This window comes from Zonotrichia albicollis, chromosome 36, assembly GCF_047830755.1.
Source record: "Zonotrichia albicollis isolate bZonAlb1 chromosome 36, bZonAlb1.hap1, whole genome shotgun sequence".
NCBI classification, from domain to species: Eukaryota; Metazoa; Chordata; class Aves; order Passeriformes; family Passerellidae; genus Zonotrichia; species Zonotrichia albicollis.
In genome coordinates this window covers 775,365-802,732 of record NC_133854.1, presented here as the reverse complement: position 1 = coordinate 802,732, position 27,368 = coordinate 775,365, and the positions used below count along the sequence as shown (strand labels likewise).

The window sequence follows — 27,368 nt, the reverse complement described above, 5'->3', positions numbered from 1 at the left end:
TCTGCCTGGCAACCGATGATGCCGCCGCCATTCTGACCAATCACAGCCGCTATTTCAGGAGTGGGCGTGCCAGGCCGCGATTGCCGGGGATTCCCGCGCGCGCATTCCGGGAAACGGCGGCGGCTGCCGGGAAGGGACCGGGGCGGCATCGGGACCGCACCGGGAGCGGCACGGTCCGGACCGGGACACGCTGCGAGCGGCACCGGGACCCGCACGGAGCCCGGGACTGCCCGGAACCAGCGGCGGCAAGAACCGGGAGCAGGAGCGGGAGCCAGCAGGACAGAGCGAGACGCACCGGGCACAGCAGAACCCCCCGGTCGCCGTGTCCCCGATGCTGTCTCCCCCCATTCGCCGCCTCCTGGCCCTGCTGGGCCCCGAGCGCGGGCGATGGGCGCTGGTGGGGGGGCTGATGTCGGCTTCGGCTCTCGGTACGGGGGGGAGGGGACCCCTTTGAGGGGCTTTGGGATCAAATTTGGGGGGTTTGGATCCCTTTGAGGGGCTTTGGGATCAAATTTGGGGGGTTTGGATCCCTTTGAGGGGCTTTGGGATCCCCTTTGGGGGGTTTGGATCCCTTTGAGGGGCTTTGGGATCAAATTTGGGGGGTTTGGATCCCTTTGAGGGGCTTTGGGATCAAATTTGGGGGGTTTGGATCCCTTTGAGGGGCTTTGGGGTCCGATTTGGGGGGTTTGGGCATGGCAGGACCCCCTTGAGGGGCTTTGGGATCCAATTTAAAGGGTTTGGACATAACTGGGAGGGCCAGGACCCAATTTGGGGGGTTCCAAGGCCAATTTGAGGGGTCAGGACCCAATTTGGGGAATTTCGGATCTGATTTGGGGGAGGTCAGAAACCAATTTGTGGGTCAGGACCCAATTTAGAGGTTCTGAGACCCCAATTTGGGGATTTAAGATCTGATTTTGGGGCCGATCACACAATTTTGGAGCGGTCAGGATGTGATTTGAGGGGATTTGGGATCCAATTTTGGGGGTTTGGACATAACTGGGAGGGCCAGGACCCAATTTGGGGGGTTCCAAGGCCAATTTGAGGGGTCAGGACCCAATTTGGGGAATTTCGGATCTGATTTGGGGGAGGCCAGAAACCAATTGGAGGGTCAGGACCCAATTTAAAGGTTTTGAGCTCCCAATTTGGGGAATCAGGATCTGATTTTGGGGCCGATCACACAATTTTGGGAGTGGTCAGGATCCAATTTGAGGGGATTTGGGATCCTTTGGATATAACAGGACCCAATTTAGAGGTTGTGGTCCCCCAATTTGGGGATTTAAGATCCGATTTTGGGGCCGATCACACAATTTGGGAGTGGTCAGGACCCAATTTGGAGGTTCTGAGCCCCCAATTTGGGGAATCAGGATCCGATTTTGGGGCCGATCACACAATTTTGGGAGTGGTCAGGATCCAGTTTGAGGGGTCCCTCAAACCCTCCTGACCCGTTCATGGGTCAGGACCCAATTTAGAGATTCTGAGCCCCCAATTTGTGGATTTAGGATCCAATTTTGGGGCCAATCACACAATTTTGAGAATGGCCAGGATCCAATTTGAGGGGATTTGGGATCCTTTGGACATAACAGGACCCCTTTGAGAGGTTTTGGGGTCTGATTTGTGGGGTTTGGAATAACTGGAATGGGACAGGATGCAGTGGGGGGGATGCAAATTCAATTTGGGGGGTCAGGACCCAATTTAGAGATTTTGAGCCCCCAATTTGGGGGTTAAAGATCCGATTTTGGGGCCGAACACACAATTTTGGGAGTGGTCAGGATCGATTTGAGAGGTTTTGGGATCCAATTTTGGGGGTTTGGACATAACTGGGAGCGCCAGGACCCAATTTGGGGGGGTTCCAAGGCCAATTTGAGGGGTCAGGACCCAATTTGGGGGAATTTCGGATCTGGTTTGGGGGAGATCAGAAACAAATTTGAGGGTCAGGACCCAATTTAGAGGTTCTGAGCCCCCAGTTTGGGGATTTAAGATCCGATTTTGGGGCTCCACACACAATTTTGGGAGTGATCAGGATCCGATTTGAGGAGATTTGGGATCCAATTTAAAGGGTTTGGACATAACTGGGAGGGCCAGGACCCAATTTGGGGAGTTCCAAGGCAAATTTGAGGGGTCAGGACCCAATTTGGGGGAATTTCGGATCTGATTTGGGGGAGGTCAGAAACCAATTGGAGGGGTCAGGACCCAATTTAGAGGTTCTGGTCCCCCAATTTGGGGAATCAGAATCTGATTTTGGGGCCGATCACACAATTTTGGGAGTGATCAGGATCCAATTTGAGGGGTTTGGGATCCATTGGATATAACCGGACCCCCTTGAGGGGCTTTGGGATCCAATTTTGGGCTCAATCCAAAATTTTGAGAATGGTCAGGATCCGATTTGAGGGGGTTTGGGATCCATTGGATATAACAGGACCCAATTTAGAGGTTCTGAGTCCCCAATTTGGGGATTTAAGATCCGATTTTGGGGCCGATCACACAATTTGGGATTGCTCAGGACCCAATTTAGAGATTTTGAGCCCCCAGTTTGGGGATTTAAGATCTGATTTTGGGGCCAATCACACAATTTTGGGAGTGGTCAGGATCCAATTTGAGGGGCTCTGGGATCCTTTGGATATAACAGGACCCAATTTAGAGGTTCTGAGCTCCCAATTTGGGGAATCAGGACCCGATTTTGGGGCCGATCACACAATTTGGGATTGCTCAGGACCCAATTTAGAGATTTTGAGCCCCCAGTTTGGGGATTTAAGATCTGATTTTGGGGCCGATCACAAAATTTGGGATTGCTCAGGACCCAATTTAGAGGTTGTGGTCCCCCGGTTTGTGGATTTAAGATCCGATTTTGGGGCTGAACACACAATTTTGGGAGTGGTCAGGATGCGATTTGAGAGGTTTTGGGATCCAATTTAAAGGGTTTGGACATAACTGGGAGGGCCAGGACCCAATTTGGGGGGTTCCAAGGCCAATTTGAGGGGTCAGGACCCAATTTGGGGGAATTTCGGATCTGATTTGGGGGAGGTCAGAAACCAATTTGTGGGTGAGGACCCAATTTAGATCTTTTGAGCACCCAATTTGGGGATTTAAGATCCGATTTTGGGGCCAATCACACAATTTTGGGATTGGTCAGGATCGATTTGAGGGGATTTGGGATGCAATTTAAAGGGTTTGGACATAACTGGGAGGGCCAGGACCCAATTTGGGGGAATTTCGGATCTGATTTGGGGGAGGTCAGAAACCAATTGGAGGGTCAGGACCCGATTTAGAGATTTTGATCCCCCAATTTGGGGATTTAAGATCCGATTTTGGGGCCGATCACACAATTTGGGATTGCTCAGGACCCAATTTAGAGGTTCTGAGCCCCCAATTTAGGGAATCAGGATCCGATTTTGGGGCCGATCACAAAATTTGGGATTGATCAGGACCCAAATTAGAGGTTCTGAGCCCCCAATTTGTGGATTTAAGATCCGATTTTGGGGCTCCATACACAATTTTGGGATTGGTCAGGATCCGATTTGAGGGGATTTGGGATCCTTTGGATATAACAGGACCCAATTTAGAGATTTTGATCCCCCGGTTTGTGGATTTAAGATCCGATTTTGGGGCCGATCACACAATTTTGGGAATGGCCAGGATCCAATTTGAGGGGATTTGGGGTCCTTTGGATATAACAGGACCCAATTTAGAGATTTTGAGCATCCAGTTTGGGGAATCAGAATCTGATTTTGGGGCCAATCACACAATTTTGGGAGTGGTCAGGACCCAATTTAGAGGTTCTGACCCCTCAATTTGTGGATTTAAATCCGATTTTGGGGCTCCATACACAATTTTGGGATTGGTCAGGATCCAATTTGAGGGGTTTGGGATCCTTTGGACATAACAGGACCCAATTTAGAGGTTCTGAGCCCCCAGTTTAGGGAATCAGGACCCGATTTTGGGGCTCCATACACAATTTGGGATTGCTCAGGACCCAATTTAGAGGTTTTGAGCCCCCAATTTGGGGAATCAGGATCCGATTTTGGGGCCGAACACACAATTTTGGGAGTGATCAGGATCCGATTTGAGGGGCTTTGGGATCCTTTGGACATAACAGGACCCAATTTAGAGGTTCTGAGCCCCCGGTTTGTGGATTTAAGATCTGATTTTGGGGACAATCACACAATTTTGGGAGTGGTCAGGACCCAATTTAGAGGTTCTGAGCCCCCAATTTGTGGAATCAGGATCCGATTTTGGGGCCGATCACACAATTTTGGGATTGATCAGGACCCAATTTAGAGATTTTGATCCTCCAGTTTGTGGGTTTAAGATCCGATTTTGGGGCTCCATACACAATTTGGGGTTGCTCACGATGCCGTTCCCCGCTCCCCACCCCCGGTCCCGCCATCGGGGTGACCCCGGGCCGTGTCCCCGCAGGTGAGGTGGCCGCCCCCTATGTCACCGGCCGGGTCACCGACAGGGTGACACAGGAGGAGCCCGCGGCCGCCGTGTGGCCCCTGGTGCTGGTGGGGCTCGCCAGGTGGGTGACACCGACGGGGCGGGGGCGCTTCTGGGTTTAATGAATTTATTAAAAATTATCAGTGAAATAAACGGGGCAGGGGCTCTTCTGCTTTAATGGCTTTATTAAATGTGATCAGTGAAATAAACAGGACAGGGGATTTATCTCTTTTTAATGCCTTTATTAAAAGTGATCACTGAAATAGGGCAGGGACTTTTTCTCCTTTTGATGCCTTTATTAAAAGTGATCACTGAAATAAACAGGAAATTAGATTTTTCTCATGTTAATGCCTTTATTAAACATGATCTGTGGAATAAACAGGGCAGGAGATTTATCTGGTTTTAATGCCTTTATTAAATGAGATCACTGAAATAAACAGGAAAAGAGACTTTTCTCCTTTTAATGACTTTATTAAAAGTGATCACTGAAATAGGGCAGGAGATTTTTCTCCTCTTAATGTTTATTAACATTAACGCTCTTTATTAAAAGTGATCAGTGAAGTAAACAGAGTAGGAGGTTTTATCTCCTTTTAATGACTTTATTAAATGTGATCAGTGAAATAAACAGGGCAGGGGATTTATCTCGTTTTAATGCCTTTATTAAATGTGATCACTGAAATAAACAGGAAATTAGATTTTTCTCATGTTAATGCCTTTATTAAAAATGGTCTGTGAAATAAACAGGGCAGGGGATTTATCTCTTTTTAATGCCTTTATTAAATGTGATCAGTGCAATAAACAGGGCATTAGATTTTTTCTCCTTTAAATGTCTTTATTAAATGTGATCACTGAAATAGGACAGGAGATTTTTCTCCTCTTAATGTTTATTAACATTAACACTCTTTAATAAAAGTGATCAGTGAAATAAACAGGAAAAGAGACTTTTCTCCTTTTAATGCCTTTATTAAATGAGATCAGTGAAACAAACAGGGCAGGGGATTTATCTCGTTTTAATGCCTTTATTAAAAGTGATCAATGAAATAAACAGGAAATTAGATTTTTCTCATGTTAATGCCTTTATTAAACATAATCAGTGAAATAAACAGGGCAGGAGGCTTTTTCTCCTTTTAATGCCTTTATTGAAAGTGATTATTAATTAATTATATTAAGTAATTATATTAAGTAATAATTACATTAATTAAAAATTATATTAAGTAAATGATAATTATTTTAAGTAAAAATTATATTAAGTAATTAAGTAATTATATTAAGTAATTATTAAAGGCAGTGATCACTGAAATAAATAGGACAGGAGGCTTTATCTCCTTTTAATGCCTTTATTGAAAGTGATTATTAATTAATTACATTAAGTAATTATTAAGTAAGTATATTAAGTAATAATTATATTAATTAAAAATTATATTAATTAAAAATGATATTAATTAAAATTATATTAAGTAAATAATAATTATATTAAGTAAAAATTATATTAAGTAACTAAGTAATTATATTAAGTAATTATTAAAGGCAGTGATCACTGAAATACACAGGGAAAGAGACTTTTCTCCTTTAAGTAATTATTAAGTAATTATATTAAGTAATAATTATATTAATTAAAAATTATATTAATTAAAAATTACATTAATTAAAAATGATATTAAGTAAATAATAATTACATTAAGTAAAAATGATATTAAGTAATTAAGTAATTATATTAAGTAGTTATTAAAGGCAGTGATCACTGAAATACACAGGGAAAGAGACTTTTCTCCTTTAAATGCCTTTAATTAAAACTGTACTGAAATCCTAAGAAAGGATTTCACCAGTACTTCTTTCCGTGCAGTTTTAATGTGATATATATCGTTAATACACAGGCCGTTGTTGTTAATTTTTTATTTTATATTTGTCGTTACTTTCCTATTTTTTACATAATTTTTCTGCTGATTTAACCCGTGGCTGCTGCTTTAGCTCTGCTCTCTGGGGCCTGCCTTTCGCTCCCAAAACCCTCCCATTTTGTGGATTCCCCCTTTTTTTTTCCCCCCAAAAAAAAGAAAATTTGGCAGATTTTTTTTGTTTATAGCAAGAGCGGCGCGTTTGCACCCCGCGTTACAACTTCTGGGTTGTAGCGGATGGGTTGAATTCTTGCTTCCCCCCCAAAAATAACCATCATATTTTTCATGTCTCCCCCCTCCCTCTCTCCGTCTGTCTGTCCGTCTGTCCGTCCCCGCAGCGCGCTGTCGGAGCTCGGCTGTGATTTGGCGCTGTCGCGGGTGCGGGCGCGGTGGCCACCCCCACAATTCTGAAACCCTTTTCTTTTCCCCCCCAAAATAACCATCATATTTTTCATTTTTCTGTCCGTCTGTCCGTGTGTCCATCCGTCCGTCCCCGCAGCGCGCTGTCGGAGCTCGGCTGCGATTTGGCGGCGGCGCTGTGACCACCGCCGCGATTCTGAAACCCTTGTTTTTTTCCCCTAAAATAACCATAGTATTTTTCATTTCTCTTCTGTCTGTCTGTCCGTCTGTCCGTCCGTCCGTCTGTCCCCGCAGCGCGCTGTCGGAGCTCGGCTGCGATTCGGCGGCGGCGCTGTCGCTGTCGCGGGTGCTCGACCCCTGTGACCGCCGCAATTCTGAAACCCTTTTTTATTCCCCCCAAAATAACCATCATATTTTTCATTTCTACCCCTCTCTCTCTGTCCGTCCGTCCGTCTGTCCGTGTGTCCGTCCGTCCGTCCGTCCGTCCCCGCAGCGCGCTGTCGGAGCTCGCCTGCGACTCGGCGGCGGCGCTGTGACCACCGCCGCAATTCTGAAACCCTTGTTTTTTTCCCCTAAAATAACCACCATATTTTTCATTTCTCTTCTATCTGTCTGTCTGTCTGTCCATCTGTCCGTCCGTCTGTCCCCACAGCGCGCTGTCGGAGCTCGCCTGCGACTCGGCGGCGGCGCTGGCGCTGTCGCGGGCGCGGGCGCGGCTGCAGCGCGGCGCGGTGGCCGCGGTGCTGCGCGGGGACGTGCCCGGCGTTGGCGGCGGCGTTGGCGGCGTTGGCGGCCTGGGGGACACGGCGGGCGCGGTGGCGGCGCGGGTGACCGGGGACGCGGAGGCGGCGCACGCGGCGCTGGCGGACGCGCTGGTGCCGGCGCTGTGGGCGCTGGCGCGGGCGCTGGCGCTGCTGGCGGCCGTGGCCTGGCTGTCGCCGGCGCTCGGGCTGCTGACGGCGCTGGCGCTGCCGCTGCTGCTGCTGCTGCCGCGCGCCGTGGCCCGGGTGCAGCAGGTACGGCCGTGTCGCCAGTGTCACCTCTGTGTGCCCTTTGTCACCTCTGTGTGTTTAGTGTCACCTCCGTGTCACCGGGGTCACTGGTGTCACCTCTGTGTGCTCAGTGTCACCGGTGTCACCTCTGTGTGCTCAGTGTCACCTCCGTGTCACCAGTGTCACCAGTGTCATCTATGTGTGCCCTCTGTCACCTCTGTGTTACTCTGTGTGTTTAGTGTCACCTCCATGTCACCAGGGTCACCTCTGTGTGCCCTTTTTCACCTCCCTGTCACCGGGGTCACCGGAGTCACTGGGGTCACCTCTGTGTGCTCAGTGTCACCTCCATGTCACCGGGGTCACCTCTGTGTGCCCTTTGTCACCTCTGTGTCACCGGGGTCACCTCTGTGTGCTCAGTGTCACCTCTGTGTCACCGGTGTCACCAGTGTCACCTCTATGTGCTCATTGTCACCTCCATGTCACCGGGGTCACCTCCGTGTCACCGGGGTCACCGGGGTCACCTCTGTGTGCTCAATGTCATCTCTGTGTCACCACTGTCACCTCCCTGTCCCCCCGTTGTCATTTCCATGTCCCCATTGTCACCTCCCTGTGCCTGTTGTCACCTCGGTGTCACCGGGGTCACCAGTGTCACCTCTGTGTGCTCAGTGTCACCTCTGTGTCACTCTGTGTGTTTAGTGTCACCTCTGTGTCACCGGGGTCACCGGTGTCACCTCTGTGTGCCCTCTGTCATCTCTGTGTGCTCATTGTCACCTACCTGTGCCCATTGTCCCCTCCTTGTCCCCATTGTCAATTCCCTGTCTTCATTGTTACCTCTATGTCACCTGTGTGGGCTCAGTGTCACCTCTGTGTCACCGCGGTCACCTCCGTGTCACCGGGCTCACCTCCATGTCACCAGTGTCACCTCTATGTGCCCTCTGTCACCTCTCTGTCACCGGTGTCACCTCTGTGTGCTCAGTGTCACCTCCGTGTCACCGGGGTCACCTCTGTGTCACCGGTGTCACCAGTGTCATCTATGTGTGCCCTCTGTCACCTCCGTGTGCTCAGTGTCACCTCTGTGTGCCCTTTGTCACCTCTCTGTGCCCATTGTCATGTCTGTGTCACCGGTGTCTCCTCTGTGTGCTCATTGTCACCTCTGTGTCACCATTGTCATCTCTGTGTGCCCTTTGTCACCTCTGTGTCACCGGGGTCACCAGTGTCACCTCTGTGTCACCAGTGTCACCTCTGTGTCACCCCGGTGTCACCTCCGTGTCACCAGTGTCACCTCTGTGTGCCCTTTGTCACCTCTCTGTGCCCTTTGTCACCTCTGTGTGCCCAGTGTCACATCTATGTCCCCATTGTCACCTCTCTGTGCCCATTGTCACGTCTGTGTCACCAGTGTCACCTCTGTGTCACCAGTGTCACCTCTGTGGGCTCAGCGTCACCTCCGTGTCACCGGGGTCACCAGTGTCACCTCTGTGTGCTCAGTGTCACCTCTGTGTCACCACTGTCACCTCCCTGTCCCCCCATTGTCATTTCCATGTCCCCATTGTCACCTCCCTGTGCCCGTTGTCACCTCTGTGTCACCGGTGTCACCTCTGTGTGCCCTCTGTCACCTCCATGTCACCGGGGTCACCTCTGTGTCACCTCTGTGTGCTCATTGTCACCTCCGTGTCACCAGTGTCACCGGTGTCACCTGTGTGTGCCCTTTGTCACCTGTGTGTGCCCAGTGTCACCTCTGTGTGCTCATTGTCACCTACCTGTGCCCATTGTCCCCTCCCTGTCCCCATTGTCATCTCCTTGTCCTCATTGTCACCTCTGTGTCACCAGTGTCACCTCTGTGTCACCATTGTCATCTCTGTGTGCCCTTTGTCACCTCTGTGTCACCGGTGTCGCCTCCCTGTCCCCATTGTCATTTCCGTGTCCCCATTGTCACCTCCCTGTCCCCATGGTGACCCCGAGGTGGCTTCCCTGTCCCCTCATGACCCCTTGGTGACCCTGATGACCCCCTGGTGACCCTGTGGTCATCCCCTGTCCCACCCACCCTGTGTCCCCAAATCCTTGTGGCGGCCCCACAGTGACGCCATTGTCCCCTGTGTGTCCCCCTGTCCCCCTTGTCCCCAGTGTCCCCAGGATGACCCCAGGGTGACCCCCTTGTCCCCAGTGTCACCCAGGATGACCCTGTGTCCCCAGTGTGTCCCCAGTGTGTCCCCAGGGTGACTGTGTCCCCCTTTGTTCCTGGTGTCACCCAGTGTGACCCATTGTCCCCCATGTCCCTCTTTGTCCCCCATTGTCCCCCATTGTCCCCATTGTCCCCCATTGTCCCCCATTGTCCCCTGTGTCCCCAGTGTTCCCATTGTCACCCATTGTCCCCCGTGTCCCCCATTGTCCCCCATTGTCCCCCGTGTCCCCAGGAGCTGGCCTGGCAGGTGCCAGTGTCACCCAGGGTATCCCCATGGTGACCCCCATGTCCCCCTTGTCCCCGTGTCCCCCTTGTCCCCAGTGTGACCCCCTGTCCCCCCTGTACCCAGTGTCCCCAGTGTGACCCCCTGTCCCCCGTGTCACCCATTGTCCCCCATTGTCCCCAATGTCCCCAGGAGCTGGCGCGGCAGGTGCCAGTGTCCCCATTGTCACCCATTGCCCCCATTGTCCCCCATTGTCCCCATGTCACCCATTGTCCCCCATTGTCCCCCATTGTCCCCATTGCCCCCCGTGTCCCCAGTGTGTCACCCATTGTCCCCCATTGTCCCCAATGTCCCCAGGAGCTGGCGCGGCAGGTGCCAGTGTCCCCATTGTCACCCTGTCCCCATTGTCCCCTGTGTCCCCATTGTCCCCCTTGCCCCCCGTGTCCCCGTGTCCCCATTGTCCCCCATTGTCCCCTGTGTCCCCAGTGTTCCCATTGTCACCTGTTGTCACCCATTGTCACCCATTGTCTCCATTGTCCCCCGTGTCACCCATTGTCCCCATTGTCCCCGTGTCCCCAGGAGCTGGCGTGGCAGGTGCCAGTGTCCCCAGTGTCCCCAGTGTCCCCGTGTCCCCCATTGTCCCCGTGTCACCCCTTGTCCCCGTTGTCCCCGTGTCCCCATTGTTCCCCATTGTCCCCGTGTCCCCAGGAGCTGGCGCGGCAGGTGCCAGTGTCCCTATTGTCACCCAGTGTCCCCCAGTGTGACCCTGTGTCCCCCTTGCCCCCCGTGTCCCCGTTGTCACCCATTGTCCCCCATTGTCCCCCGTGTCACCCATTGTCCCCCATTGTCCCCTGTGTCCCCAGTGTCCCCATTGTCCCCCATTGTCCCCCGTGTCCCCCTTGCCCCCATTGTCCCCGTGTCCCCTGTGTCCCCCATTGTCCCCGTGTCCCCAGTGTCCCCATGTCCCCCGTGTCCCCAGGAGCTGGTGCGGCAGGTGCCAGTGTCCCCATTGTCCCCCATTGCCCCCATTGTCCCCTTGTCCCCATTGTCCCCCATTGTCCCTCATGTCCCCCGTGTCCCCCTTGTCCCCAGTGTCCCCATTGTCCCCCGTGTTCCCCGTGTCCCCCTTGTCCCCCATTGTCCCCCTTGCCCCCCGTGTCCCCCTTGCCCCCATTGTCCCCTGTGTCCCCCAGTGTCCCCAGTGTCCCCATTGTCCCCATGTCCCCATGTCCCCAGGACCTGGCCCGGCAGGTGCCAGTGTCCCAATTGTCCCCCTTGCCCCCCGTGTCCCCATTGTCCCCCATTGTCCCCCATTGTCCCCCGTGTCCCCCATTGTCCCCCATTGTCCCCAGTGTCCCCATTGTCCCCCATTGTCCCCCATGTCCCCATTGTCACCCATTGTCCCCATTGTCCCCAATGGCCCCAGGATCTGGCCCGGCAGGTGCGCGCGGCCCAGGCCGACACCACGGCGGTGGCCCTGGAGGCGCTGGGGGCCATGGGGACGGTTCGGGCCTTCGGCCACGAGGGCGGCGCCACCGAGCGCGTCCGGCACCACCTGGCACGGGGACACCGGCTGGAGCAGCGCGAGGCGCTGGCCTACGCGGCCGGGCTGTGGGCCAGCGGGGTACGGGGTACGGGGACATGGGGACATTGGGGACATTGGGGACACTGGGGATATTGGGGCATTGGGGACAATGGGGATGGTGGGGACATTGGGGACAATGGGGACAATGGGGACATTGGGGACATTGGGGGCATTGGGGACAATGGGGGCATTGGGGACATGGGGACAATGGGGGCATTGGGGACCTGGGGACACTGGGGACAATGGGGACACTGGGGGCATTGGGGACATGGGGACAATGGGGGCATTGGGGACCTGGGGACACTGGGGACACGGGGATGGTGGCACGGGGACACTGGGGACACTGGGGACATGGGGACACTGGGGACACTGGGGACATTGGGGATGGTGGCACGGGGACACTGGGGACAATGGGGTGATGGGGATGGTGGCACAGGGACACTGGGGACACTGGGGACATTGGGGACACGGGGATGGTGGCACGGGGACACTGGGGACACTGGGGACATTGGGGACATGGGGATGGTGGCACGGGGACCATGGGGACACTGGGGACATGGGGACACCGGGGACACAGGGATGGTGGCATGGGGACAATGGGGACACAGGGATGGTGGCACAGGAATGGCAGATGTGGGGACAGGGGACACAGTGACAAGGGGACATGGGGACACAGGGACATGGTGGCACGGGGGTGGCAGGACACGGGCAGCAGTGTGTGACCAGGGGACACAGTGACAAGGGGACATGGGGACACAGGGACATGGTGGCATGGGGGGGTGGCAGCACTGTGTGACCAGGGGACATGGCCAAACGTGGTGGCCTTGTCTCGAGGAGCACGGCCATGGGTGTGCTGGGGAAGGGGACACGGTGGCACGGGGCTGGGGACACGCGGTGACACCCTGTGCGTGTCCCCGTGTCCCTTGTCCCCAGTTCCCTGCCCTGGCCCTGAAGCTGGCGCTGCTCTTCCTGGGGGGACGCTTGGTGGCCGCGGGCAGTGTCACCCGCGGCGAGCTTGTCACCGTCCTCATGTGCCAGCTGAGCTTCACCCGCTCCGTGGAGGTGACAAACGTGTCCTGGCCGTGTCCCCGACGTGTCCTGTCTCGTCCCCACTCTGTCCCCAACCCCACTCCCTGTGTCACCTCACCATGTCCCCACGTGCTCACGGTGATGTCCCCATGTTCTCCTGGCCGTGTCCCTGTCCCTGTCTCCTGTGTCCCCAATGTCCCTTGTGTCCCCTGGCCATCGCTCCCCCATGTCACCTCGTGTCCCCATGTCCCCATCAGCACCCGTGTCCCACTGTCTGCTGTGTCCCCAATGTCCCTTGTGTCCCCAGGCCATGCCATAGCTCCCCGTGTCCCACTGTCCCACTGTCCCCAATGTCCCTTGTGTCCCCCAAGTCCTCCCATGTCCCCCGGCCATGCCATCGCTCCCCCATGTCCCCATGTCCCACTGTCTCCTGTGTCTCCAATGTCCCTTGTGTCCCCCAGGCCATGCCATAGCTCCCCCATGTCCCCATGTCCCACTGTCCCCAATGTCCCTTGTGTCCCCAGGCCATGCCATAGCTCCCCCATGTCACCACCTCCCATGTCCCACTGTCTCCTGTATCCCCAATGTCCCTTGTCACCCCATGTCACCCCATGTCCCCAATGTCCCTTGTCACCCCATGTCACCCCATGTCCCCAATGTCCCTTGTCAATCCATGTCCCCATGTCCCTAATGTCCCTTGTCACCCCATGCCACCCCATGTCCCCAGTGTCCCTTGTCACCCCATGTCCCTGTGTCCCCAGGCCATCCTGCTGTACGCCCCCATCCTGGCCAAGGCCGTTGGCTCCTCTGAGACCCTGCTGGAGCTGCTGGAGCAGGCCAAGGTGGGGACACCCGCAGGGCCACCGTCACCTGTGCCACCCCAGGGCGGTGACACCGCGGGCACGCCCGGGCTGTGCCTCAAGGACGTCTGGATGTCCTACCCGGGGCGCTCCGAGCCCGTCCTCAAGGTGCGGGGACACAGGGACATGGGGGGACACGGGGACATGGGGGGACATGTGGGGACAAGGTGACATTGGGGACATGGGAAGGACATGGGGGCACAAGGGACATGGGGGAACATGGGGGGATACGGGGGGACAAGGGACATGGGGGAACATGGGATACAAGGGGACAAGGGGGGACATGGGAGGACATGGGGACATTGGGGACATGGGGGGACAAGGGGACATTAGGGACATGGGAAGGACATGGGGGCACAAGGGACGTGGGGGAACATGGGATACAGGGGGACAAGGGGGGACATGGGGACATTGGGGACATGGGAAGGACATGGGGGGACTTGGGCCATAGGGGGACAAGGTGACATTGGGGACATGGGGCGGACATGGGGGCACAAGGGACATGGGCGAACATGGGGGGATACGGGGGGACAAGGGGGGACATGGGAGGACATGGGGACATTGGGGCCATGGGGGGACAAGGGGACATTAGGGACAAGGGAAATGGGGGGACATGGGGGGGACATTGGGGACATGGGGGGGACAAGGGGATATTGGGGACATGGGGGGACACATGGGACATGGGGAGGACAAGGGGACAAGGGGACATTGGGGACATGGGGGGACACCGAGGGAACATTGGGGACATGGGGAGGACATGGGAGTACATGGGACATGGGGGGACGGGGATGTTGGGGACATAGGGAGGACATTGGGACACATGGGACATGGGGATACATGGGACATGAGGACACATGGGACATGGGGGACAGGGGGACGTTGGGGACATGGGGAGGACATGGGGAAACATGGAACTTGGGGGATATGGGGTAGGGGCACAAGGGGATATTGTGGGCATAGGGGCACATGGGACATGGGGGGACAGGGGGACGTTGGGCACATGGGGGGACATGTGGAACATGTGGGGACAAGGTGACATTGGGGACATGAGCAGGACATGGGGAAACATGGGGCTTGGGGGAACAAGGGGACATTGGAGACATGGGAAGGACATGGGGGACTTGGGCCGTGGGGGGACAAGGGGACATTGGGGACATGGGAAGGACATGGGGACATTGGGGACATGGGGGGACAAGGGGACATTGGGGACATGGGGCGGACATGGGGGACTTGGGACGTGGGGGAACATGGGAGGATATGGGGGGACAAGGAGGGACATGGGAGGACATGGGGACATTTGGGCCATGGGGGGACAAGGGGACATTAGGGACAAGGGACATGGGGGGACATTGGGGACATGGGGGACAAGGGGACACTGGGGACATGGGAAGGACATGGGGGCACAAGGGACATGGGGGAACATGGGAGTACATGGGGACATTGGGGCCATGGGGGGGACAAGGGGACATTAGGGACAAGGGACATGGGGGGACATGGGGGGACATAGGACATGGGGGAAAAGGGAACACTGGGGACATGGGGGGACATGGGGGGGACACTGGGGACATGGGGAGCACATGGGAACCAAGGGGACATTGGGGACATGGGGGGGACACATGGGACATGGGGGGACAAGGGGACATTGGGGATGTGGGGGCACATGGGGATATTGGGGACATTGGGGAGGACAAGGGGACATTGGGGACATTGGGGACATGGGGGGACACCGAGGGGACTTTGGGGACGTGGGGAGGACATGGGGGCCAAGGGGATACTGGGGACATGGGACATGGGGACACATGGGACATGGGAAGACAGTGGGGACTTTGGGGACATGGGGGCACATGGGACACAGGGGGACAAGGGGACATTGAGGCCATGGGGACGCTGGGGACACACGGGGATATTGGGGACATTGGGGGACACAGGGGGACACATGGGGGAACAAAAGGATATTGGGGACATGGGGAAACATGGAACTTGGGGAGATATTGGGGACATGGTGGGACAAGGGGACATTGTGGACATGGGGACACATGGGACAAGGCGACAAGGGAATATTGGGGACATGGGGAGGACATGGGGGCACATGGTGGGACAAGGAGATGTTGGGGACATGGGGGGACAAGGGGATATTGGGGACATGGTGACACATGGGACGTGTGGGGGGACAGAGGGACATCGGGGACATGGGGAGGACATGGGAGTACATGGGACATGGGGGGACGGGGACGTTGGGGACATAGGGAGGACATTGGGACACATGGGACATGGGGGACAGAGGGACGTTGGGGACATGGGGAGGACATGGGGAAACATGGAACTTGGGGGATATGGGGCAGGGGCACAAGGGGATATTGTGGGCATAGGGGCACATGGGACATGGGGGGACAGGGGGACGTTGGGGACATGGGGGGACATGTGGAACATGTGGGGACAAGGGGACATTGGGGACATGGGGGGGGACACATGGGACATGGGGGGACAAGGGGACATTGGGGGCATGGGGAGGACATTGGGACACATGGGACATGGGGGGACACCGAGGGGACATTGGGGACATGGGGAGGACATGGGGGCACATGGGACACAGGGGGACAAGGGGACATTGGCGACTTTGGGGACATGAGGTGACATGGGACACAGGGGTGCAAGGGGACATTGGCACCACGGGGGGGCACATGGGACACATTGGAACAAGGGGACATTGAGGCCATGGGGATATTGGGGACACACGGGGATCTTGGGGACATGGGGAGGACATGGGGGCACATGGTGGGGCAAGGGGATATTGGGGACATGGTGACACATGGGACGTGGTGGGGGACAGAGGGACATTGGGGACATGGGGAAACATGGAACTTGGGGGATATGGGATAGGGGCACAAGGGGATATTGGGGACATGGTGACACATGGGGACATGGGGGGACAGGGGGACATTGGGGACATGGGGAGGACATTGGGACACATGGGACATGGGGACACATGGGACATGGGGGGACAGGGGGACATTGGGGACATGGGGAGGACATTGGGACACGTGGGACATTGGGACACATGGGACATGGGGGGACAGGGGGACATTGGGGACATGGGGAGGACATTGGGACACATGGGACATGGGGGGACACATGGGGTAGGGGCACAAGGGGGTATTGTGTGCATGGGGACACATGGGCCATGGGGGGACAAGGGGATACTGGGGCCACGGGGGGATAAGGGGACACTGGGGACATTGGGGAACACGGGATGTGGGGGGACAAGGGGGCATTGGGGACGTGGGGGTACATGGGACATGGGGGACAGAGGGACGTTGGGGACATAGGGAGGACATTGGGACACATGGGACATGGGGGTACATGGGACATGGGGGGACAAGGGGGGGGACACGCGGCACACATGGCGGTGCCGGGTGCGATCCCCGTTGCCGCCACCAGGGGGTGTCGCTGTCGCTGCGCCCCGGTGAGACCCTGGCCGTGCTGGCGCCCCCTGGCGGCGGGAAGAGCTCCCTGGCGGCGGCGGCGCTGGGGCTGCGCCCCCTGGCGGCCGGGACGGTGCTGCTCAACGGGACCCCCCTGAACCCGCGCTCGGAGCCCGCGCTGCGCGAGAAGGTGACACCCACGGGACACCCCCGGGTCACCATGGCCACCCCTGGGTCACCGTCCGTCCCCTGGTGCACTCCCCGTGTCACCAAACCACCCTCTGATAATATCCCTGTGTCACCAAACCATCCCCTGGTGCACTCCCCCTGTCACCAAACCCCTGCATTGTAACAGGTGACACTCAGGGGACAGCCCCGGGTCACCATGGCCATCCCTGGGTCACCGTCCGTCCCCTGGTGCTGTCCCCGTGTCACCAAACCACCCTGCATTGTAACAGGTGACACCCATGGGTCACCATGGCCACCCCTGGTGCTGTCCCCATGTCACCAAACCCCTGCATTGTAACAGGTGACACTCAGGGGACACCATGGCCACCCCCCGGTCACCATCCGTCCCCTGGTGCTGTCCCCCTGTCACCAAACCTCTCCATTGTGTCCCCATGTCACTCCTGTGTCCCCAGCAGGTCCCCACTGCCACCCTCAGGTCACTCCTTTGTCCCAAATGGGTCTCTACTGCCACCCCTGTGTCACCAATGGGTGCCTCAGTGCCACCCCCCGTGTCCCGATTTCCACCCCTGTGTCACCAGTGGGTCACCATGGCTACCCCAGGTCACCCATTGTCCCCACAGCCATGGCCACCGTGTCACCCAGTGTCCCCAACACGTCCCCATTGCCATCCTGTGTCCCCAACAGGTCCCCAGTGCCACCCCTGTGTCACCAGTGGGTCACTGTGGCTACCCCATTGTCCCCACAGCCATGGCCACCGTGTCACCCGTTGTCCCCAACACATCCCCATTGCCACCCCCAGGTCACTCCTGTGTCCCCAACAGGTCCCCATTGCTATCGCATGTCCCCAACACATCCCCATTGCCATCTTGTGTCCCCAACAGGTCCCCAGTGCCACCCCAGTGTCCCCAGTGGGTCACCATGGCTGCCCCATTGTCCCCACAGCCATGGCCACCGTGTCACCCATTGTCCCCAACGCATCCCCAGTGCCATCCTGTGTCCCCAACAGGTCCCCAGTGCCACCCCAGTGTCACCAGTGGGTCACCATGGCTGCCCCATTGTCCCCACAGCCATGGCCACCGTGTCACCCGTTGTCCCCAACACGTCCCCATTGCCATTCTGTGTCCCCAACATGTCCCCATTGCCATCCCGTGTCCCCAACACGTCCCCATTGCCATCCTGTGTCCCCAACATGTCCCCATTGCCATCCCGTGTCCCCAACACGTCCCCATTGCCATCCTGTGTCCCCAACATGTCCCCATTGCCATCCCGTGTCCCCAGCGCATCCCCATTGCCATCCTGTGTCCCCAACACGTCCCCATTGCCATCCCGTGTCCCCAACGCATCCCCAGTGCCATCCTGTGTCCCCAGCATGTCCCCATTGCCATCCCGTGTCCCCAACAGCCCTTCACAGCCACCCCTGTGTCCCCAGCCAGCCCCACCATGGCCGTGCCACCGCCCCGTGTGTCCCTGCGTGTCCCCTCCATGTCCCTGCCCCTCCTGACACTGTCCCCGTGTCCCCGCAGGTGGCCGGTGTCCTGCAGTGTCCCTGCGTGTCCCCTCCGTGTCCCTGCCCCTCCTGACGCTGTCCCCATGTCCCCGCAGGTGGCCGGTGTCCCTGCAGTGTCCCCTCCTGTCCCTGCCCCTCCTGACGCTGTCCCCGTGTCCCCGCAGGTGGCCGGTGTCCCTGCAGTGTCCCCTCCTGACGCTGTCCCCGTGTCCCCGCAGGTGGCCGGTGTCCCTGCGTGTCCCCTCCTTGTCCCTGACGCTGTCCCCATGTCCCCGCAGGTGGCCGGTGTCCCTGCAGTGTCCCCCCCTGACGCTGTCCCCATGTCCCCGCAGGTGGCCGGTGTCCTGCAGTGTCCCCTCCTTGTCCCTGACGCTGTCCCCATGTCCCCGCAGGTGGCCGGTGTCCTGCAGTGTCCCCTCCTGATGCTGTCCCCATGTCCCCGCAGGTGGCCGGTGTCCTGCAGTGTCCCCTCCTGACGCTGTCCCCATGTCCCCGCAGGTGGCCGGTGTCCTGCAGAGCCCGTCCCTGCTGTCCCGGACCCTCAGCGCCAACATCCGCCTGGGTTGGGGACACAGGGAGGGGACAGCGGTGGTGGCAGCGGCGCGGCGCGCGGGGGTGCACGGCTGGGCGCAGCACCTGCCGCAGGGCTACGACACAGGTACGGCATGTGTCCCCAATATGTCCCCAATGTGTCCCCAAGGTGTCCCCATTATGTCCCCATGGTGTCCCCAAACTGTCCCTATGGTGTCCCCGTTGTGTCCCCAATATATCCCCATGGTGTCCCCATGGTGTCCCCCAGGTGTCCCCATTATGTCTCCATGGTGTCCCCATTGTGTCCCCAATATGTCCCCATAGTGTCCCCATAGTGTCCCCGTGCTGTCCCCATAGTGTCCCTGTGCTGTCCCCATGGTGTCCCCATTATGTCCCCAAGGTGTCCCCATTGTGTCCCCATTATGTCCCCATTATGTCCCCATTGTTTCCCTATAGTGTCCCCATAGCGCCCCACGGTGTCCCCATGGTGTCCCCATGGTGTCCCCATTATGTCTCCATGGTGTCCTCATAGTGTCCCCATTGTGTCCCCATGGTGTCCCTATTGTGTCCCCATTGTGTCCCCAATATGTCCCCATGGTGTCCCCAAGGTGTCCCCATCATGTCCTCATTGTGTCCCCATTGTGTCCCCAATATGTCCCCATTATATCCCCATGGTGTCCCCAAGGTGTCCCCATTATGTCCTCATTGTGTCCCCATTGTGTCCCCAATATGTCCCCATTATGTCCCCATTGTTTCCCTATAGTGTCCCCATAGTGTCCCCATTGTGTCCCCATTATGTCCCCATTATGTCCCCATTATGTCCCCATTGTGTCCCCATTATGTCCCCATAGTGTCCCCATGGTGTCCCCAAGGTGTCCCCATTGTGTTCCCATTGTGTCCCCATGGTGTCCCCAAGGTGTCACCATGGTGTCCCCACTGTGTCCCCATTGTGTCCCCATTATGTCCCCATAGTGTCCCCATAGTGACTACCAGTGTGTCCACTTAGTGTCCCCATTGTGTCCACATGGTGTCCCCTGCAGTGTCCCCACGGTGTCCCCAAGGTGTCCCCAAGGCGTCCCCATTGTGTTCCTATTGTGTTCCCAGTGTGTCCCCAAGGTGTCCCTACGATGTCCCCATTACGTCCCCATGGTGTCCCCATGGTGTCCCCACGGTGTCCCTGCTGTTCCTATGACACAGGTTCAGCAGGTGTCCCCCTGCAGACAAAATTGTGTCCCCAATGTGTCCCCAGTGTGTCCCCATTGTGTCCCCATTATGTCCCCATAGTGTCCCCATAGTGTCCCCATGGTGTCCCCAAGGTGTCCCCATTGTGTTCCCATTGTGTTCCCAGTGTGTCCCCATTATGTCCCTATGGTGTCCCCATTGTATTCCCATCATGTCCTAATTGTGTCCCCATAGTATCCCTATAGTGTCCCCACGGTGTCCCCACGGTGTCCCCATGGTGTCCCCACGGTGTCCCCACACTGTCCCCTGTGTCCCCAGCCGTGGGTCCCCGCGGGCTGCAGCTTTCGGGGGGTGGCACTGTCCCCATGGTGGCACTGTCCCTGTGTCCCCACACTGTCCCTGTGTCCCCAGCCGTGGGTCCCCGCGGGCTGCAGCTCTCGGGGGGACAGGCGCAGGGGGTGGCACTGTCCCCATGGTGGCACTGTCCCCACACTGTCCCCAGGCGTGGGTCCCCGCGGGCTGCAGCTCTCGGGGGGTGGCACTGTCCCTGTGTCCCCACACTGTCCCCACACTGTCCCTGTGTCCCCAGCCGTGGGTCCCCGCGGGCTGCAGCTCTCGGGGGGACAGGCGCAGGGGGTGGCACTGTCCCCATGGTGTCCCTGTGTCCCCACACTGTCCCTGTGTCCCCAGCCGTGGGTCCCCGCGGGCTGCAGCTCTCGGGGGGACAGGCGCAGGGGGTGGCACTGTCCCCATGGTGGCACTGTCCCCATGGTGTCCCCAGCCGTGGGTCCCCGCGGGCTGCAGCTCTCGGGGGGACAGGCGCAGGGGGTGGCACTGTCCCCACACTGTCCCTGTGTCCCCAGGCGTGGGTCCCCGCGGGCTGCAGCTCTCGGGGGGACAGGCGCAGGGGGTGGCGCTGGCCCGGGCGCTGCTCAGGAACCCGCAGGTGCTGGTGCTGGATGAGCCCACCCGGGCCCTGGACCCCGCGACGCGGTGCCAGGTAGGTGACAGCGCTGTCCCTGTGTCACACAGGGGTGTCCCTGTGTCCCCATGGTGTCCCTGTGTCACACAGCCCTGTTCCTGTGTCACACGGGGGTGTCCCTGTGTCCCTGTGTCACACAGCCCTGTCCCTGTGTCCCTGTGTCACACGGGGGTGTCCCTGTGTCCCCATGGTGTCCCCGTGTCACACGGCCCTGTCCCTGTGTCACACGGGAATGTCCCTGTGTCCCTGTGTCCCTGTGTCACACAGCTGTGTTCCTGTGTCACACGGGGGTGTCCCTGTGTCCCCATGGTGTCCCCGTGTCACACGGCCCTGTCCCCGTGTCCCTGTGTCACACGGGGATGTCCCTGTGTCCCTGTGTCCTTGTGTCACACAGCCCTGTCCCCGTGTCCCTGTGTCACACGGGGGTGTCCCTGTGTCCCCATGGTGTCCCTGTGTCACACAGCCCTGTCCCTGTGTCACACGGGGATGTCCCTGTGTCCCTGTGTCACACAGCCCTGTCCCCGTGTCCCTGTGTCACACGGGGGTGTCCCTGTGTCCCCATGGTGTCCCTGTGTCACACAGCCCTGTCCCTGTGTCACACGGGGATGTCCCTGTGTCCCTGTGTCACACAGCCCTGTCCCCGTGTCCCTGTGTCACACGGGGGTGTCCCTGTGTCCCCATGGTGTCCCTGTGTCACACAGCCCTGTCCCTGTGTCACACGGGGATGTCCCTGTGTCCCCATGGTGTCCCTGTGTCACACAGCCCTGTCCCCGTGTCACACAGCCCTGTCCCTGTGTCCCTGTGTCACACAGCCCTGTCCCTGTGTCCCTGTGTCACACGGGGATGTCCCTGTGTCCCCTGTGTCCCCCTGTCCCCTGTGTCCCCACTCCCCGTGTCCCCTGTGTCCCCTCTGTTCCCATCCCTGTGTCCCCTGGGGTCCCCTGTGCCACCAAATCCCCGGTGTCCCCTTGGTGCCAATGTCCCCTGGGTCCCACATCCTCATGTCACCTTGTCCCACATGGCCCCAGCCCCGATGTCCCCTTGGTCCCCGTGTCCCTGCTCTGCACCCGTGTCCCCCATCCCCACCATGTCCCCATGTCCCCTGGTGTCCCCATGCCACCATGTCCCCAATGTCCCCCATCCCCACCATGTCCCCCAATGTCCCCATCATGTCCCCATGTCCCCACCATGTCCCCATGTCCCCATGTCCCCAATGTCCCCATGTCCCCAATGTCCCCCAATGTCCCCAATGTCCCCCATGTCCCCATGTCCCCACCATGTCCCCATGTCCCCCATGTCCCCCATCCCCAACATGTCCCCAATGTCCCCACCATGTCCCCATGTCCCCAAGTCCCCACCATGTCCCCAATATCCCCCCAATGTCATGTCCCCCAATGTCCCCCATCCCCACCATGTCCCCATGTCCCCACCATGTCCCCAATGTCCCCCATGTCCCCAATGTCCCCCATGTCCCCAATGTGCCCCATGTCCCCATGTCCCCAATGTCCCCCCATGTCCCCCCCATGTCCCCATGTCCCCACCATGTCCCCCAATGTCCCCTGGTGTCCCAATGTCCCCCATGTTCCCATGTCCCCCATCCCCACCATGTCCCCATGTCCCCACCATGTCCCCAATGTCCCCCATGTCCCCATGTCCCCAATGTCCCCCATGTCCCCAATGTCCCCCATGTCCCCCATGTCCCCCATGTCCCAATGTCCCCCATGTCCCCAGTGTCCCCCATGTTCTCCATCCCCACCATGTCCCCATGTCCCCACCATGTCCCCATGTCCCCAATGTCCCTCTCATGTCCCCATGTCCCCAATGTCCCCAATGTCCCCATGTCCCCCAATGTCCCCATGTCCCCCAATGTCCCCAATGTCCCCATGTCCCCCATGTTCCCATGTCCCCCATCCCCACCATGTCCCCATGTCCCCAATGTCCCCCATCCCCACCATGTCCCCAATGTCCCCCGGTGTCCCCATGTCCCCCAATGTCCCCACCATGTCCCCAATGTCCCCAATGTCCCCATGTCCCCAATGTCCCCATGTCCCCGCAGGTGGAGCAGGAGCTGCTGTGTGGCCGCGGGCCGGGGCAGGGCCCGGCGGTGCTGTTGGTGACAGCGAGGGTGGCCCTGGCACGGCTGGCACCGAGGGTGGCACTGCTGGAGGGGGGGCGGCTGCGGGAGCTGGGCAGCGGCGCGGAGCTGGGGGACGTCCCCTGGGAGACACCGGGGGACAATGGGGACAATGGGGACAGTGGGGACAGCGGGGACAGTGGGGACAATGGGGACAATGGGGACAGCGGGGACAGCGGGGACAATGGGGACAATGGGGACAGCGGGGACAATGGGGACAGTGGGGACAATGGGGACAGTGGGGACAGCGGGGACAATGGGGACAGTGGGGACAATGGGGACACAGGCTGTGACACCCGGGCACACTGAGGAGCTGGGGAGCGTCCCCTGGGGGACACCGGGGGACAATGGGGACAGTGGGGACAATGGGGACAATGGGGACAGCAGGGCACACTGAGGAGCTGGGGGACGTCCCCTGGGGGACACCAGGGGACAATGGGGACAGTGGGGACAATGGGGACAATGGGGACAATGCGGACAGCAGGGACAATGGGGACAATGGGGACAATGGGGACAGCGGGGACAGTGGGGACAGTGGGGACAGCGGGGACAATGGGGACAATGGGGACAGTGGGGACAGTGGGGACAATGGGGACACAGGCTGTGACAGCAGGGCACACTGAGGATGGGGACAGCCGGGACAATGGGGACAATGGGGACAGAGGGGACAATGGGGACAGTGGGGACACTGAGGATGGGCACAGTGGGGACAGAGAGGGTGGGGACACTGGGGACAGACACTGTGATAGCGGGGGACACTGAGGATGGGGACACAGAGTGTGACAGCAGGGATGGGGACAGCGGGGGACACTGAGATGGGGACACTGAGGCTGGGGACAGTGGGGACACTGGGGACAGAGACTGTGACAACAGGGATGGGGACAGCAGGGGACACCAAGGATGGGGACACGGGGACACAGACAGTGACACAGGGACGGGGACACCGAGGATGGGGACACGGGGACACAGACAGTGACACAGGGACGGGGACACTGAGGTTGGGACATTGGGGACACGGGGACACAGACAGTGACACAGGGACGGGGACACCGAGGTTGGGACATTGGGGACACGGGGACACAGACAGTGACACAGGGACGGGGACACCGCGGTTGGGACATTGGGGACACGGGGACACAGACAGTGACACAGGGACGGGGACACCGAGGTTGGGACATTGGGGACACGGGGACACAGACAGTGACACAGGGACGGGGACACCGCGGTTGGGACATTGGGGACACGGGGACACAGTGACACAGGGATGGGGACACCGAGGTTGGACATTGGGGACACGGGGACACAGAGAGTGACACAGGGACACCGCGGGGACAGGGTGACCTCGGGACCGGGGGCTGTGACAGCGACCGAGTGCCAGAGCCATGGATGAACACCCGAAATAATAAAATAAAATGTCAATAAATCCAACGATAAAATAAATCAAACAATAAAATCAGTCGAGCAATAAAATCAATCGAAATAAATAAATCAAGCAATGAAATCAACCGATAAAATAAATCGAACAATAAAATAAATCAATCGATAAATTAAATAAATCAATAAATGAAATCGAGCAATAAAATCAATCAATCAATAAAGCCAACCAATCAATCAATCAATCAATCAAACCAACGGGACAATTCGGGGCCGGACCCCCCCCGGCGGGGCCCCTCCACCCCTCCCCCCCCCCCCCCCCATGATCTCATCGCTGTTGATGGAGAAAATTCCAAAATTCCCAAATTCCCAAACTCCCAAAATTCCTCGGCGGGGGCCGGGACACGCAATGGGCGGGGGGGGGGCACGGAGGGGACAAACGGGGGAGGGGCGGGGGGGACATTGGGGACAATGGGGGACAATTGGGGACATTGGGGACAGGGACAGGGGCCGGACACGGGACAGGGACAAGGGGGGGGACACGGGGGTCCCTCCCCGCCCCCCCCCAGCCCTTTGGACCCCCCCAGTCCCTCCCAGTCCCTCCCAGTCCCTCCCAGTTCCCCCCAGTTCCCCCCGCTGTTGTTGTGGCTGCCGGCGCTGTGAGTCACGGGCACGCCCGCACTGGGAGCGCTGGGAGGGGCTGGGATGGGTCACTGGGAGCACTGGGATGGGTTACTGGGAGCACTGGTGATACTGGGATGGGTTACTGGTGTCACTGGTGTTACTGGGATGGGTTACTGGTGTCTCTGGGATGGGTTACTGGTGTTACTGGGATGGGTTACTGGGAGCACTGGGATGGGTTACTGGTGTCACTGGCATGTGTTACTGGTGTTACTGGGATGTGTTACTGGTGTTACTGGGATGTGTTACTGGTGTCACTGGGAGCACTGGGATGTGTTACTGGGAGCACTGGGAGGGGCAGCGCCGGGGCACTGGTGTCACTGGGATGTGTCACTGGTGTTACTGGGAGCACTGGGATGGGTTACTGGTGTCACTGGGATGTGTCACTGGTGTCACTGGGATGTGTTACTGGGAGCAGTGGGATGTGTTACTGGTGTCACTGGGATGTGTTACTGGGAGCACTGGGATGTGTTACTGGTGTCACTGGGATGGGTTACTGGTGATACTGGGATGGGTTACTGGTGTCACTGGGATGTGTTACTGGTGATACTGGGATGGGTTACTGGTGTCACTGGGATGTGTTACTGGTGTTACTGGTGTTACTGGGATGTGTTACTGGTGTCACTGGTGTTACTGGGAGCACTGGCATGTATTACTGGTGTTACTGGGAGCACTGGGATGTGTTACTGGTGTCACTGGTGTCACTGGCATGTGTCACTGGGAGCACTGGGATGTGTTACTGGTGTTACTGGGAGCACTGGGAGCACTGGGAGGGGCAGCGCTGGGGCACTGGGAGCACTGGGATGTGTTACTGGGAGCACTGGTGTCACTGGGATGTGTCACTGGTGTTACTGGGAGCACTGGGATGTGTCACTGGTGTCACTGGGATGTGTTACTGGTGTCACTGGTGTCACTGGGATGGGTCACTGGGGAGTCATTGGGTTTGGCTTACTGGGGTTGATGGGGTTGCTGGTGTCACTGGGATGGGCCATACTGGTGTAACTGGGAGCACTGGGGTGGGCTGTGCTGTGTTACTGGGAGCACTGGGAGCACTGGGACGTGTTAGTGATGTCACTGGGATGTGTTACTGGTGTTACTGGTTTCCGTTACTGGTGTCACTGTAGTGTCACTGGGATGTGTCACTGGTGCAACTGGTTTCTCTCACTGGTGTTACTGGTGTCACTGGTGTTACTGGTTTCTCTCACTGGTGTTACTGGTCTCACTGGTTTCCCTCACTGGTTTCCCTCACTGGTTTCCCTCACTGGTCTCACTGGTTTCCCTCACTGGTTTCCCTTACTGGTCTCACTGGTTTCCCTCACTGGTCTCACTGGTTTCCCTTACTGGTCTCACTGGTTTCCCTTACTGGTCTCACTGGTTTCCCTCACTGGTCTCACTGGTTTCCCTTACTGGTCTCACTGGTTTCCCTCACTGGTTTCCCTCACTGGTCTCACTGGTTTCCCTTACTGGTCTCACTGGTTTCCCTCACTGGTTTCCCTTACTGGTCTCACTGGTTTCCCTTACTGGTCTCACTGGTTTCCCTTACTGGTCTCACTGGTTTCCCTCACTGGTCTCACTGGTTTCCCTTACTGGTCTCACTGGTTTCCCTCACTGGTCTCACTGGTTTCCCTTACTGGTCTCACTGGTTTCCCTCACTGGTCTCACTGGTTTCCCTTACTGGACTCTCCCTGGAGCCGCTCCCGCTCCGCTGTTTGGTTTCCATGGCAACGCCCCAAACACGGGCGGGGGCGGCTCCCCTGGGGAGGGGGCGGGCTGGGTGTGGCCCTGGCCCCGCCCCTGGCCCCGCCTCCGGCC

The 27,368-nt window shown here is 57.9% G+C and overlaps 1 protein-coding gene across 1 annotated transcript; it reads left to right on the top strand.

Moving 5' to 3' along the window:
- Positions 1–56: 56 nt before the first annotated feature.
- LOC141726536 (antigen peptide transporter 1-like) lies at positions 57–24,891 on the top strand. Its single transcript, XM_074531461.1, has 11 exons — positions 57–428; positions 4,414–4,516; positions 7,339–7,702; positions 11,507–11,704; positions 12,599–12,727; positions 13,456–13,662; positions 16,993–17,166; positions 19,171–19,330; positions 21,249–21,385; positions 23,424–23,640; positions 24,866–24,891. The coding sequence occupies exons 1-11, from the start codon at positions 332–334 to the stop codon at positions 24,889–24,891; spliced, it is 1,812 nt and encodes a 603-aa protein (XP_074387562.1). The 5' UTR covers positions 57–331.
- The last annotated feature ends 2,477 nt before the right edge of the window (positions 24,892–27,368 follow it).

What these genes read in the sequence shown, in the direction of transcription:
- LOC141726536 (XM_074531461.1), top strand. Translation starts at nt 332, where the DNA reads ATGCTGTCTCCCCCCATTCGCCGCCTCCTGGCCCTGCTGGGCCCCGAG. An exon ending in CCGTGGCCCGGGTGCAGCAG is followed by an intron (nt 7,703 to 11,506) that starts GTACGGCCGTGT and finishes CAATGGCCCCAG; the next exon opens with GATCTGGCCCGGCAGGTGCG. An exon ending in GCTCCGAGCCCGTCCTCAAG is followed by an intron (nt 13,663 to 16,992) that starts GTGCGGGGACAC and finishes TGCCGCCACCAG; the next exon opens with GGGGTGTCGCTGTCGCTGCG.